This window comes from Gobio gobio, assembly GCF_949357685.1.
Source record: "Gobio gobio genome assembly, chromosome: 10".
Taxonomy (NCBI): domain Eukaryota; kingdom Metazoa; phylum Chordata; class Actinopteri; order Cypriniformes; family Gobionidae; genus Gobio; species Gobio gobio.
Genome location: NC_137116.1, coordinates 778613 through 795115, shown reverse-complemented (window position 1 = coordinate 795115; position 16503 = coordinate 778613). Strand labels below are relative to the sequence as shown.

General features: G+C 35.9%; 2 protein-coding genes across 4 annotated transcripts in view; one reads left to right on the top strand and one right to left on the bottom strand.

Annotated features, from left to right (window-relative positions):
• Window positions 1-1796, bottom strand: part of espn (espin) — a gene marked incomplete at its 5' end in the record, with an annotated part of 92845 nt that extends 91049 nt beyond the window's left edge. The window contains one exon of one of the 3 annotated variants that reach the window (XM_079827624.1): window positions 981-1796. In XM_079827624.1, coding sequence (XP_079683750.1) covers window positions 981-1274 — 294 coding nt within the window. The remainder of the gene's footprint in view (window positions 1-980) is intronic. The other 2 variants (XM_079827623.1, XM_079827625.1) reach the window with 2 other exon arrangements.
• A 13054-nt stretch (window positions 1797-14850) lies between these two features.
• hes2.1 (hes family bHLH transcription factor 2, tandem duplicate 1) lies at window positions 14851-15765 on the top strand (the record flags this gene model as incomplete). Its single annotated transcript, XM_079827427.1, has 4 exons — window positions 14851-14943; window positions 15048-15143; window positions 15263-15350; window positions 15449-15765. The coding sequence occupies 4 exons, from the start codon at window positions 14851-14853 to the stop codon at window positions 15763-15765; spliced, it is 594 nt and encodes a 197-aa protein (XP_079683553.1).
• Between the last annotated feature and the right edge of the window lie 738 nt (window positions 15766-16503).

Below are 16503 nucleotides of genomic sequence, written 5' to 3'. Positions count from 1 at the left end.
CATGTGTTAAATCAATGACAAGCTAAAATATAAAATAAGCTAATTGGCTGACTAGTTAGTCGACCTATACTATAATTAGTGTTATTTCAGCATGAAGACTTTACCAATATCTTATATCAAATTCATATTTGTTTGTATATGGATAGTTCACAATACTGAAGCAGCTGCTGAGATTTATCTTTGAAAGGTGTGACATCATCATGCAACACAAAATTGTTTTCTTCTATCACCTAATGATGCACAGACATCAATACTTCACATACAAAACACAAAAATGGTGACACTAAGCAAATGACAAAAATAAAAAAAGATAAATTCTGAACATTATAAAATAAACAATACAAACTACTAAAAGTGAACCAAAAATAAGTTCAGCAGCACAGATAAAAGCAACAAGAATCAAGAACTCCACAGCATAATCTATTCACACACTGCATGCTGGGTATAGGCCTATATGCACCGTAGAAATACAGTATGATATTGTAGATTTTACAAGAAATTTGTGCAGCTACAAGAGAAGTCCTAATGTGAAATTACTGTGAAAGTCATGCAATTATTAACCTCGAATGTAATTTCACACAAAATTGTTTAACAGTGTATAACTGCAGGGTCGTCAGAGTATCCAGAGACCCACAATGTCGCCACAATTATGCTGTGGAGTTTCTGTGCATATATATATATATATATATATATATATATATATATATATATATATATATATATATATATATATATATATATTCTAGACAAGCTGTGTTGCTGCAACACTATTTAATAATAGCCTAATAAAATAATTTTTTTCTGTTATCATTCAAAACACATTTTCCACACTGTATTTGATATGTAGGCCTATTTGATATTCCTACTGTATATGATATAATTGTCTTATTGAGATGTGTTGTTGTACTGTATTCTACTGTTTATATTTACACGGACACTGTAATGTGGCTAAAGTATTACTGAAAAAGTAAGATACTCACGGCCGGTCGACATCCTCCATGCGTCACGAGCCACTGTAGGCAGGTCAGGTTGCCCGTGGCTGCGGCGTCATGAGCAGGACTTGCACCGTTTCTCGCCAGGCTATTCGCCGGTAAACCCGCTTCCTCAACCAAATACCGCAGACAGGTGAGCTTCCCTGCTCGAGCGGCGTGGTGTACGGGAGTCGCTCCCAGCACATCTTTCACATCGCCGTTGAGTACTTTCTCCGCTAATTGTACTTTTAAAGTTTGAACATCCCCTTGCCTTGCAGCCAGAAGTGTCCTCTCAACCACCATGATGATGTAGCGCCTCCAAACAAATGACTATTAGCGCACCATTAAGCGTCAGTTAACAGACGTCCTCACTGCAGAAAGCGTATCAGCGCAGCCTCCCGTGAGCGAGTTACATTGTTCTGTCCATCCCTCTTTGTTTGAATTACCAGACCATAACGGCATAGACATATGTCTAAGAAATATATTCAGTATGAATCAGTAGGCTATGGCATTTTGACAAAAAATACCTCCATTCAGCGCGTAGCTCCTACCTAAAGAAAACCATCCAAGCATTTCTGTACGGTCTTCCTAGTCGTCTTTTGAATGTATCCACCGGCTATACTATACACTCACAATATGTTGACCCGTTATGTCCCTTGACCCCTAACTAAACATAGACACGGGTCTAAACAATAATAAAACTAAACAATAACACCGCAAGACAAGTGCGTCTATAGCGCTGGGCATTTGGTTTGTTTTCAAAGCGTTCGTTCAGAAGTCTTGAGGGACTGAACTTGTGAATAATCCATTAAGGGGAGGAGAACTGCAACATGTTGGCCCTACTCAAATCAGCTCAGATGTTAAAGGGACAGCGCGTCATTATGACGTTGTTTGGTTATAGCCTACGAGTAGCGATCTCCTGTTTTCTAAAACAAAGGAAAATGCCTTTTAATTGTGCATTATATTTCTTATTAGTTTGTGTTGTCATACGTTTATGTTTCTTTAATCGGCACGATTATTTGTATGCAGCAGAATAGAGAATCATTTATTTTTCCTCTACTTGTCATCCACTTAAAAGTATTAGAAAAATTTAGATTGAATGCGAACTCTAGCATATTGATTTTCTATAATTTAGCTGTAGGCTATTAATGTTAGTATATTTTGAAACGGGCAGGTGCAACCGATTGATTGTATTTCCTCAGAGCCCTTACCTTGCCAACAGATGGCAGGCTCGCACAATATTTGTAGCACCGCGGTAGCCAAAATGTCAGCACTATAAAACAGCCTCTTTTCTTTCACATTTTAGAATGAGTTTGTTTCCATATAACGTTATTGTATTGTCTTAACATATCGCTCGCATATAGCCTATTATTTTCACAAAATGTGTGGCCAAAATAATTAAATATATAGTCTACAATATGGATTTGGGATATCAGACACCACTTGGAGTTGTGCTTGCTTGCTTGGCCACTTAATTTGTAGTTAAAACTATGTGCATGTACTCATTTAGCACTTTTTATGCTATAGTTAGCATGTTGGCATCATGTAGGCCTGTGTAGGGACACTAAATTTTTCAACTAAACATCGAAATACATCTAAATAATAAACTAAATTAACCATTTAAACTAAATTACTGATCAAATTATTGATCTAAAGCCCACACTGTCACTGTACGATACTTGAAATTTTTCCAGAATGGCTATACAGCTGAATAAAATTATGCTGCATTATTTTCCTGTTTAACACTGTAAAGCTGCTTTGAAACAATCTACATTGTTAAAAGCGCTATATTAATAAAGTTGACTTGACTTGACTTGTGTAGGGTAAAACTGTTGCAGTGTCTTGGAAAAGCTTTTTTTAGTAATTCGTCTATAATCGTGAGTCGTAAAGTATAATAATTAATTATGTTATTATTTAACAGTCCCTTGCGTTAAATGTACATTTTAAACATCCCTGTTCATTTAGGCTAATTTTTTTTAATCAAATCTCAATTAATTGGGGTGATATTCAGTAATGAGTTCATTATGACGTATACTTGCAAGATGTCTAAATATTTAATTCATATTAATTGTAGGCTACCTTTCAGAATAATCTATTTGACTGTGATTCTGTTATTTGATTTAATCTAAATTGTCAAAACGCATAATATAGGCCTGCTTTAATATTGTATATTAATGCCAACTTTTTCAAAAACACATTAATGAGAACTACATCAAATATAGCCTAATGTAAAATTAAATGACAAACCGGACGAATTTAACTAAGGGTCTTCATGGCCCAATGCTGTCCATTTTTTCGTTTTCTTTCTTACTTTCTCTCTCTTTTTTGTGCCATGACAATTAAATGAACAAATGTTACTATTTATTGTATCTCTTGACTGCTTTTTCATTAGTCTGTAAGCTACATTAACTTTTGTAAATGCACATTGGTTGCAACTCAAGGAGGGCATCGCCCACCATCTTTCTTGTATAAAAGTGCGTATCAATTGCTCGAATTATACCATGCAATTTATACGCAAAAATTACTTTTTGCGTGCATGATAGGCTACGCACTTTATGGCGTATAGCCTACACACGTAACCCACACCACTAATCCTACCCAAGGGGCGTATCATATGAACGCATAATCAAGTTTTTGCATATTGCACGATACATAGCCTACAACTCGTGCTAGCTTATGCTACCTATACGAGCTTTCATCTAGAACGTAGATGCATCGTCTAGGGCAGGCCACCACTTTTTTATCTTTAATCTCGAAATAGGACTAAAAAATGCTTTAATAGCGTTTAGGCTACTTGCTGTTCCTAACTTCCGATAAACTCAGAAAACTCGTGAGAGAATTGAATTGAAATATAAAAGATTGAAAAAATGTAATCTATGTAATCGAAACAACACCCCACACGCAGTCTCCATATGCTGTAGCCTACAGCGCTTGCTGGAACTGGTGCGTGATTTATGCCGACATCTCCCACTTGGCGTCAGTCTCGTGCCTGGCGCGTGCCATCCTCATCTATTTGACCACACAGAGACGCACGTGCCAGGTTTATGAATGGATAATCCCTCAGGGGCTGTGCGCAACATGTCTCACAGGACAGTTTAGATCTTTGGTTGAGTGATTGTTTGTTGTTGAGTAGTGCTTGAGAAGAGTTGAATAAATACACATTATAATCCTGTTATTGTGTGTGTGTATATATATATATATATATATATATATATATATATATATATATATATATATATATATATATATATATATATGCTAGCTGAATTTGCCTTATCAGGTAGGCAACTCGGGTTTTATTAAATATTTAAATATTTAAAAGTCATAATTGTATATTTAAAATAGCCTACATTTAAACAGACTAATCTTTGTAAATTAACTATGATTTATCATGTATGCTAAATTAACTTTCCAACTATCTCAGAACACTGTAAAAAGTAGTAACCTGCTACTATTATCTTAAGAAATTATTTAAAATCTCTAACCCAATGTAGGTTTAATAAAAATCAATAAAGTGTGTTAAACACATAAGCACATTTTATGTTAACACATTTTCAGTGTGGCTGCCCTGTTGTTTTAGGCTAGTATAGGCACTATAACTTGTCATAATAAATTTAAGTGCATATTTTAAAGGTGGTGTTCCTGTGACCCTGGTTTATGCTACTGATTCACTTTCATTTAGCATCATGTTGTGAACATCTTTGTGTGGCCAATCAAAACAATTAGGTCACGTCTTGTCTCCTCTTCCTCTAACGGATATATTCAAATTCCTCACAAATTCCTCGTGTGAAAATAGGGTACCAAGTAGGCCTACAGTTCAAATAGATAATCTAACGGTCACTTTCTGAAAGGCAGAGGGCGTGGGAGCATGGGAAAAGTGGGATATAAACTGCACGCGTCGAGCGTGTGACAGTTATTCAAATTTCCCTCCAATTAGGCCAACCGAAACTCCATTGTATTGGCCATCTGCTGCCAGTCCCGCATGGGACTGTTCTAAGACTGTTTTAAACCTTATCCACGAAGAGTAGGAAAACTAGACACTGCACTTTGGTATGCACAATCTGCAATTCGAGTCACATGGACCACATAAATTGCACTCTGATTCCTACTAATCCCAATTTTTATGAAATAGCCTATACGTTATTTTTTTGATTGGTTGAAATGCAATGCATGCAATTTGGCCAACATGCATCGCAAGTAGGGGTGTAACGATTCGTTTTAACAACGATTCGATTCGTATCACGATTTGAGGTTGTCGATACGATTCAAGGACGATTTTGGTTCATTTAGAACGATACGATCCGAAACGATTCAGTGACCTGAAATCGATTCAGTAACTTTTTAGCCAAAAATTGTGTGATATCTGGATACTGGTCAGTGCAGGTGAAGTTTCCTAGATTCCTGTTGTTTCTTGTAAGGGAATCAGGTATCAATTAATTATGGATATAAACAAACAAGTAAACAACAATTAATGGCAAATGCATTCAAATTTTATTTGAATAAAGTGCAACCAACAGTTTAGGTTGAATTAACAGGAAGTTAACCTTTTCTGCTCTCATTTTCAATATTCAATACATTTTCAATAAAAGCACAGTAAGTGCAACCAACATTTCAACAGTAGGTTAACCTGCTACTTCTGCTTTTGTTATCCAACATACTAATATTACAATATTAATATCAAAGATAAAGTGCAACTAACTTCTCTTCAGGTTTAATTAATAGTAGGTGTACCTGTTACTTTTGCTGTTGTTTTTCAACATTAAAATAATACAAATACAATATTAATATCAAAAATAAAGTGCAACCAACATTTCTTCAGTTTGAATAAACTGGCTGAACCTGCTACTACTCTCAGTTTAATAAACAAACAATATTTAACAAAAGATAAAATGTAACCAACTACTCTTCAATGACTCTACATATTTCTTTTTCAAAAATATCAACATGATCTGACCGCAGAACACTTCTCTGTGTGTTCACTATGTTGCCAGCAGTACTAAAAACTCGCTCTGCTGGCACACTGGTCCCAGGAATGCAAAGGTAACATTTAGCAAGGGTTGAAAGTACAGGTAACACGTTACTAACTTAGCTCTTTCTCCTGGTGACTTGATAATTTCTCGCTGGTTGGCTTCTCCTCTGCCATACGCCATGCTGTTTTGTTTTCTTAGCGCTGCTGCTGGTGCGTGCGTTGCGATGATGTCACAGATAGGCAGACTGAATCGAGTAACGTTTAACGCCTTTATCATTAAAAGTGCTAAGAAAAAACATCCATTTAAAGTCTGACGTGCTTAAATCCAATGCGTTATTTCCTATGATCGATACAATCGATTGATTACCTTTTAAAACGATGTTAGATCGATATATGTCGTCCGGAAGGCCAACTTGCCGAGCACAGATCGATGTAGTTAGATCGTAGGAAAATAAATCGATACATCGATGTAGTAGATGAATCGTTACACCCCTAATCGCAAGCGATATTTGTTTATTTCCGTTGAATTTAACGTTTAATAAAACAATATAGGCTAGAAGATTTATTTTATTTTATTTAGATTTTACCTTTTGTGTTTTTTAACATTATACTGTTTAAATTATATTTTAGTAGTTACATTTTCTATTCGTGGTTTGGTAGTTAAATTTTATATCTCAAAATTCCTCCGCAAGTTGTTTATTTGCTGTTCCTTCACACCATATTCCACAATATGCTGGGACACATGGGCCCATCTGCCACCCCTGCGCGTGCCATTCATTAGCGCAGGCTCCGCTGTTAATATTTATTCGTATATGCCCCTATCATTGTTTGGATAGTAGTTAAACGGATCTATATGTAATTGTTACGTATTTCAGCTTTTTCTGACTCTCCAATATGACTATGTATGCAGTTAAGTTGATTCTGACATATTACATGTTATATTTCAGTTAATTCTGCCACAACAGACAACAACTTTGTTGGTGCAAAGACAATATTATTTAAGATTAGCTTTATGTTAGTAGCTAATACAGTAAATATTGCTTGTTAAGGAAACAATTAAGCAGAGATTTAAATGAAACAAGACAACACCGAGGGATAGAAAAGTACTTTATTTTGTGTGCATGTGCGTATTTAATTGATATGATGTTCACAATAAAGACTCAGAGGCCAGGTGGTAAAGTACGTTTATTTCACAGTCTCCCTTCACACACACACACACACACACACACACACACACACACACACACACACACACACACACACACACACACACACACACACACACACACACACACACACACACACACACACACACACACACACACACACACACACACACACACACACACACACACACACACACACACACACACACACACACACACACACACACACACACACACACACACACACACACACACACACACACACACACACACACACACACACACACACACACACACACACACACACACACACACACACACACACACACACACACACACACACACACACACACACACACACACACACACACACACACACACACACACACACACACACACACACACACACACACACACACACACACACACACACACACACGTAATGGTTTTTATACTGTACAAACTGTATATTCTATCCCCTTACACTAAAACTTCCCATCACAGAAAACTTTCTGCATTTTTACATAAAAATAAAAAAAACTAATTCTGTATGATTTATAAGCTTGTTTCCTCATTGGGACCTCAATTTAAGTCCCCACGGTGACACAAGTCAGTTTGCATTCAGGTTGAAGTCTCCACCTGGATAGAAAAACATTAACACACACACATTGGGGTTTCATGTTTTATGGAGATATTCCATAGACATACTAATTTTGTACTGTTTAAATGTTATAGTATATCCCCTAACTCAGTCCTAAACCTATACCCATCACAGAAAGCATTTTTACATTTTCTTATAGTTTACTTAATATGATTTATAAGCTGTTTTCCTTACGGGACCAAACATCTACCCACAAGGACAAATATTTTGGATATTGCCATCTTTGTGGAGAAAATTTGTCCTCATAAGGGTTTTACAGGACCACAGACACATGCTTGTTGGGTTTCCATGTTTTATGGCAACTTTCCATAGATATAATTATTTTTATACTGTACAAACTGTATATTCTATCCCCTAACCCTAAACACATAAAACATTCAGCTTTTTTACAACAACAACAACACACTTATTTATTATAAAAATGTTTTCATCATGGGGACCAAAACAATTGTAACCAGAAGGTCAAAAATGTCTGGTTTTCCTATCCTTGTTGGGACATTTTGTCCCCACAACATTTTACCCGGATCACACACACTTACTTGTACCTAAATGGGAACATACAGTACCATAGATTTCTGGTGTTTCATACAGTTATATTACAGTTTATATATCAACATCATCAGATGTTCCCAAATGAGGTTTTGTCAGATTTAAATTTCTTCTGGGGTAAAATTTTATAAGGTATACACATATTTTTAATCTAGAGTAGCATTTGGTCATTATTATGGTAAATGTTTATTCCAATAGAACTGGGGTTTTCAAACTTTATGATGCCAAGGACCCCCAAATATAATTAATCTTTTATGACCCCCTTCCAAAAGTCCATCTATATATTTGTATGTATGAAAAAACATAATAACATACATACATAGATAAATAGTGTGACATTATAAATACAACATATTGTTTCCAAAATTAAATTTGCTATACTTAATGTTGGATGTATAAACCTAAAGAAGAACATTTTCAAATAAAAATGATTTGTATAAGCAACTTTCCCAATAAATGTATGTAAGCAGCTTACATACTGCGTTAAGGACACTGCCTTACAGTGAGCAAGATAAAGAGGACTATAGTGAGAAAAACTCACTAGAAACATAAGCAAACATAAAAGCATGTATACAGCAAGAAAGGAGAGAAATATTTAGAAATGAAACAGTTACAATGTTCGGTAGACTTTATCCATTTTTGCTTTGTCTTTTTATTCTCTGAAATTTTCTGGGGACCTCTTAGAACCTTCTGGAGGAGCTCAGTTTGAAAACCCCTGCAATAGAATGATTCAGACATGCGGCCAAAGTATTTAAATGTCAACCACTATATTTGTGGCCTATATAGCTTTTCAGTAAGTATTTAAACATTGTTGCAGTTTGCAATGTTTCATTTTCTCAAATCCACCTGTGGATAGAGGTGCAGTGGTTAGTGGAGCTTCAAGGGACAATCGTAACCCAGGAGTCGTGGGAAGACCTTTGAGTGAGACAAGAGGTTCAATAAGCTACTCTATGCACAGTTTTCATGCGTGACCGAAAGTGACTGACATGTCAGCCCCTGTCCACCAGCAAAGCCATTAGAACATTTCCCCCAACATTGACACTCTCACTGAATTTAATTTATATAGTCTGCAATAAATCATACAATGTCCACACAAATCTACACATTTTAATGTATCTATTAATATTTTTTATTATTCAATATTTTTAAGGTCTAAGAACACTACAGTGAACTCTTAGTAAAAATTGTGAACTCTTCAACTAATTGTGCTGTGGGGAAAATGTAATTGAAATCAAAAGATTCCGTTAGAACTCAATGTGCTGGAAATTCCTGTATGCGTGTATAATTTTTAAACGTCGTCGATAGTTGACGAGTTTTATGGTAACGGATTTAGAATAGCAAATGATGTTTGCTAAATGTTTAATCTGACATTTATCCTTTATCATATTTAGCCTATACAGTTTAAAACAATGAATTTACAAAAATAAAAAAGTAATTTTCTTTCTGATATTATTATATAAACCCTGATAGCATTTGCATACAACATTGTTTAATCATGAGTGTAACATGACGGTAAATTAAATGTTTTTTAAATGAAATAATAAAGGTAAGCCTATAGATTGATTGCGATAGGAATGCCATGATTTCGCAAGACAACACTGTCAAAAGACAGTTTTTGTTTAGGCTATGAATCAAAAAGAAATTATGATTAGCCTTTACGATTTGACATTTTACGATTTGATCATAGAAATTTGTCCATACTTTAAAGGTAATATTTATCTGTCAACTACATTATATAGGTAGGCTACAACGTGTACAGTAACCATAATAGTAAGGCTATATACAGTGGTTGGTAATTGAGGCTTCTTTGTCACAATATGAAGTGGTTTTAGTAGCCTATATTTGTATAGGAAAACATGCAGTTGTTACCTCAAGGTAACATGACTTGACTCTTTTATGAACAGCTGACTGCAAATATTATAGGCTACATCAACGAAACTCAAGTCAAAGTAGCCTATTGGCTAGCTATTATTATTTTACTAAAAATCAGTTAATTTCGATATTACGCGTGAAACACATGTTTAAGTTATCTGACTAAGCATTTTACAGTTAACTAATCTGAAAACGTATTAGCTTAAGTAGCTGTAGTCTATTAGCAATAGGCCTACTTCTCTCTTGTCAACTAAACTGTCATTGCAGTGGAAAAAAAAGAACCACTTACCTATATTGTGACTTACCTGCTCTTAAACGCGACCACATTATTTTAGGTTTTGCGGAAACTTCTGGATGAAAGCGTGTTGATAAAGCGCAGTCGTGTGCTTGTATTGAGCGCCCACTTTCTCAGAGAGCCTGCTCGCAAATGAAGAGGAAGCACGCGCTTTGTGGGCGTGGATGGTGTCCGCCCTTTCTGAGGTCGCAATGCTATCAAACTCGTGTAAGTGTCTAGCGCGAAAACTGGCCAATTCGATCTTTCAACACTATGTACAATTTTAGCAGCTATTCGTATCATTGCACTAGATTTCATATAAAAGCCTGCATATAGCTAGGTGATATGCCACTGCTATAAAATAAATAAAATAGGCCTATTTATTTATTTATTTATTTTTACATATGATCCATAATGTAAATTAGATGACAAAAGCAACCCTTTCGTATCTATAATTCATTATAATTGCACAGCCATCTGGCCTTTTGTCCCCATGGCTCGTGCCATTCTCGTGCCTAGCGCGAGCGGAGACCCAAGAGCCCCATGTGCACATTCACGAGGAAAACGCGCCTTTTCGTTCTTTCCCCCTGTTTTTTCTTTACTAGCTGAGGAAGTTGTTAAAAATTATATAAGAAAACACGGTTCTCACATCTACCGTGCATTTAAAAGACTGTATATGTGCTGATGCAGTTCTCACTCAAATGATTAAAATGGAGAAGCTTTTCGCGTAACGCTACGTCACAAAATCGTGCGCTATATGGACGAATCATTATAGGGGAAAACAAGTCTTTGTGTGAAAAGTTCACCAGATGTGCATTCATTTGGCTTGGCTTTTAGCTTGGGTATTTGAATTAAGACTTGATGTTGTTTGCTGGATATGTTATTGATGGATTTTGTAATATTTGGGTTGAGATTCACCCATGCCTAATTGTTTGGCTGATGGACGCGCAAATTTATCTCTCAGCTTTTGTCTGGGTTCTGATGATTGCAAACACTGCTGCAATACATCAGACTGTTTATTAATTTTGATGAATTGTTTTGGTTGTAGCATATTCTACTTTTTACAAGCGAGGTCGTAACCATAATGCATTACGATTTGATATAATATCAGAAACATAAATAGAGATTAAGAATCCAGAGGGAAGAAACCTGTGATCTCGATGACTCTTGCTCAATTCCTCTATTATTGTTTTTTTAAATGAATCACCGGGATTTTAACCATTTTACTTATATTTAGAAACTGTTATTTATAGGACTATTAAACTCTTGTTAAAAGTATGTGATCAAAACGACTATCTATGCAAATACAGACAAACAAATACTCGGTGTGCAGTCTCGGCGTGATGCTGAGAGAGACGCGCAGCTTTGCGCAACCCCACATGTCCCCTCATCCGTTCCACATGCACTTATTTGGTTTTAGGTTCCAAACAACACAAATTATGTAGTGATTGCTAGTAAGTCTATGCAATAATTGCATGTCAACAGCTGTTTGCAGGCAGCGTTGGTTTTGGCTTGGGAAGCATACTTTATTTGGGCTTGTCTCTGGTCACTCTGCAGCGTTTGCATGTTTTTCAAATAAATAATATATGTATTGAATCCACATGTTCCTGAACATAAAGGTTTACAAAGTTAATACTGTAATGTTTTGCAGCTACTGTTCATTTTCTAACAAGTTTCTATATCTGTAAGGCTAATTTAGAAGTGGTTATTTGAAGGTTGAATGCTATTATCAAACATATAATACACATTTAGCATGCTTTTTTATGAAATATCTATCTTCACCTGTTTATAAACTTATATATGATTAGAAACAGCATATCTAATTTAAATAAATGAAGATATCAGGATACACATGTGTAGGAGAAGGAAACTCACCATACATTGCTAGCACGCAATACTTAGGCTATGTATTTAAATGATGTAGATATAAGTGTACTTAGGACATCACATATCAGAAATGAAGAACAAAAAACCCTGACACTATTTTTTTCAAGGTAGGTCGCTAACCACGACATTCAGATTTGAGAGATTGCACAGGAACATAAAGAACGAATATAAAAACACTGCATTTCTTCTTTAAATAAAACATCATTAGTCTACAAATAAAGTGCGACCATCTTCAAACTGCCTAAATGTAAATTGGCGATTTCACTTTTATTATTTAAATTTTTTTAATTGTTAGCCTTTTAATTATTGAAATTATTGAATATTGAAACATATTTAAAGCGACTACCCGACGCATTAAAAAATACTCGCTCTGCTGCTGCAGTCTTAGCGTGATTCTGAAAGAGACGCAAAGTCTTGCAAACCCCCAAGGCTGTTTATTCACTATACAGAATTTGGATGCTATCGCTAGAATGAAAACTAATTCACTAATCAGTGACAAAGCATTACAGACAAAACAAAACAGAACAAAACCAGTGAGGAATAAAACACACCTGGTCAAACACTGACAAACAGAAAAGGACTCTGATCGTCTGCAATACCTTTGCAATACCCATGTTATCAGCATACTTAAGTCTGGTCTGCAATTCATTGAATGTTTCATAATATCAAATGAACTTCGGTTTAATAAACAAGGATTTCGCACAAATATAGCCTAGGTTACTTGGCTGTTTTTACCCTCTAGAATAGGCTATATGCTGCTGTGTATTCAAGTTATTCAGCTTGCACAGATGGGGTACCCACGCTATTAAAGAGTCAAACGGAATGTTTTTTTTGTTTTGTTTTTTTGCCAAGACCAGCACAAGCCAATTAGTACATTGAAGGTTAATTGATGCGCTCTTGGAGACTGTGACTCGTGCTTGCCTATGATGGAACATTCAAAAGGTCTTCAACGCACGACTAATAGTTTGGGCTCATACTTGCATAACATGTACAAATAAATAAATAAAAACAATACAAATAAAGATATAGGCTAATACGAGAATGTTCTAGACTTTCAGTTTCACTGACTGACTTAACGGTTTGACTGTTATATCCAATTTCACCAAAAAAAGGCAAAAGCTGTCGACATACATTTTTGATGGCGGTAGGCCTATAATTGTTTGATTTTGTATGCGTGTCATTCTATCGAATGACCCCCCCCCCCCCCCCCACACACACACACACACACACACACACACACACAAACAAAGAAAAATGAAGAAGAATGAAAAAAAAAAACCCGGCTCTTCGTGTCACTCCGTGAAGCATTATTGCCATATTCGGTCATGGCTCAGACACAGACGCCAATGGATTGGAAAGACACGCCATAAACGCAGCAATGTGATAGGGTACTCATATAGCAAACAGGTGACTGAAGAGTTTGGCAGTCTTGACTCGAGGGGGTTGGGATTTAAATTAGTGGCGCGCTTTGGTGTGATTGGAGGAACAGGCATCCATCTGTTACATAGTAACGGCGCGTGTCAGGCGCGTGAGATCACCACTGATTTGAAATGAGCCTTTAAAATAACCCCCCGAATAGCTAAAATGTATGGCCCCTGGAAAATACAACCAGAAAAAAGCAGTAAGAAATGTTTAGGAGAAGAAGAAAAAAACATGCAAAATCTGTTTAATATCAGTTCTATAATATGAATAAAACCTTTTTTATAAACCCATAGGACTATAATTTGTATATATATATATATATAAAAATAAAAATTATATATATATAAATATATATATATATATATTGTATATATATATATATATATATATATATATATATATATATATATATATATATATATATATATATATATATATATATATAATTTTTATTTTTTATATAGGCCTATGTTTTTAAACTATGTTGTGTTGTATATTGCAAACCTCCCTACTCTTTAATGAGCTCAATGTTAACCTAAAGTACGTACTTGTCAACATATTGCTGCATGACAGAGTAATAGCCTACTGGTCCGAATATAAGCAGATGTTATATAGCGTGGCTTGGTTAATTATTGCGTGCATCATGCCCTGTATTATTTAGCAGTAGAAATAAACTAAATGTAGCCAATACAAACTATAGAAAACAATAGAAAACGAGCTTGTATTTTGTAAAATTAGTTTTCATTTCCATGTGTTATTGCGAATTACATACGAATCATATATCGTCTATAAGCACATGGAAACACATGCGGAGATCTATTAAACAATGAAAATGAAATGACCACATGCGCATACCAGTGGTTTGGATGAAGAAAATATCAATCAACAGATGGTAACTTTTGGGACAGTCAGATCAGATCTCCCTATGGCAACCCCCTCTGTGTCAAACCGATGGCACAATAGAATTGAAGCCCTCCCTCCAAGCCAACGAGCCCTATAAAAGACCCCTCTTGCCCACCCTGACCACAAAGCGCTCTACTCTTCTCTCAAGAGCACTTGAGACACCAACAGATCAAATCATGACTCCAAACATTATTACCGAAGCTCATTCCCACTCAATCGGTTCTCGAATGACTGTAGCTCAGAGAAAAGAGGCACATGAATTGAGAAAGGTGAGGACGGATCCTTTAATGAACACCCCTGAACCATTTTAACGGTTTACCTTGTAGTATCTAAAAACTCACACTCACATTAACCGATTTATTTCTTTTTTCAGACTCTCAAGCCATTGATGGAAAAGAGAAGGCGGGCTCGCATTAACGAGAGCCTCAATGACTTAAAAACCCTAATACTCCCTCTGGTCGGCAAAGACGTAAGTATCTTAACGTTGGTACATGCATGGTCATACCGTATTACTTATATAGCCTACATCCAAGTGTGTGTCAGTGTCTGAACAATATCCTAATGTGTCAAATAATTTTCAATTTCTAGGCTTCACGTTATTCAAAGCTCGAGAAAGCTGACATTCTCGAAATGACTGTCCGGTTCCTCAAAGATCTGCCTTCCACATCAGCCAAAGGTGAGTGATCTCATTTCCTTTTGTTTACATTTTGGCGTTTCATTGGAATCTGCACTTCAAATAGGCCAAGTGTATTTAAAGTTTTTTTCCCCCCAAAGGTCAAACAGACAGCTATAAAGAGGGCTATAAAGCCTGTTTTCAGCGCATCTCTGTGATGCTGCCGCAGTCCAACCTAGGACCAGAAACCCGTCAGCGCGTCAACGAGTTTATTCAGCACTCGATGGTGTCTGCGGCATCGTCCTGCGATAATTGCTGTGCTCAGAACTCCAGAATCATTTCACAAATGCACCAGAGACTTGTGAGCTTGAGGAACAACAGCGCTACAATGGAGAACCACTCCATCAGTACCGCGTCAGCACCCACCCAACCTCAGCCTGTGCCACAGGCAGCTGTGGACATGTGGAGACCGTGGTGACCAAACACGCAACATGAGGCTTCAGGGAAATTGTTTATAATTAACTTTGTACATTATTTATTTGTCGTGGTAACTTTGACTTGAAATGTAAAGGTTGTGATTGAGATTACATATAAAGATTTAAGTATTTATTATACCTAAAATGTGGCTACTTTGTAAATGAAAGAGAGCCAGCGAGCACAGATCATGGAAATAGTAGTATTCTATGAGCATAACGTTATGCAATCCTCGTTGGGGTTTAATTGTTATGGGTTGTAAACAACACAATTGTAAACCCCAAGGGTTAAAATGTATTTTCTGAGGTTTGCACAATTGACTTTATTTCATTTGGTCTGTGCAAAGAAGTCGTAAACACTATGTGTTAATAGGCAAAATGAATGTCCCTGAAGGAAACATAATTGTGAATAATAAAATAATTTTGCTTTGAAATTCTTGTAATCTCGTTTTTAAAATGTCTTAATGGAGGAATAAAGCAACTCGTTAGACGAAATAAAAAAATATATGTTTAAATGACAAAAACAAATCGAACACATTAATAGCAAAACTAGTTCGTTATTAAATAGGCACATAAGATACGCACTGATCTGGGTAAGCTGCGTAAACTGAGAAACAATATCAACATGATTTAGCATCTGTTATAACAAGATTCACGGGGGACTCTAGTTGGGAAATTTTATACTTTCTCAATGGCCTTTCAGATGTATTTAAATATAAAATATTTTATAATCTAAAATAACA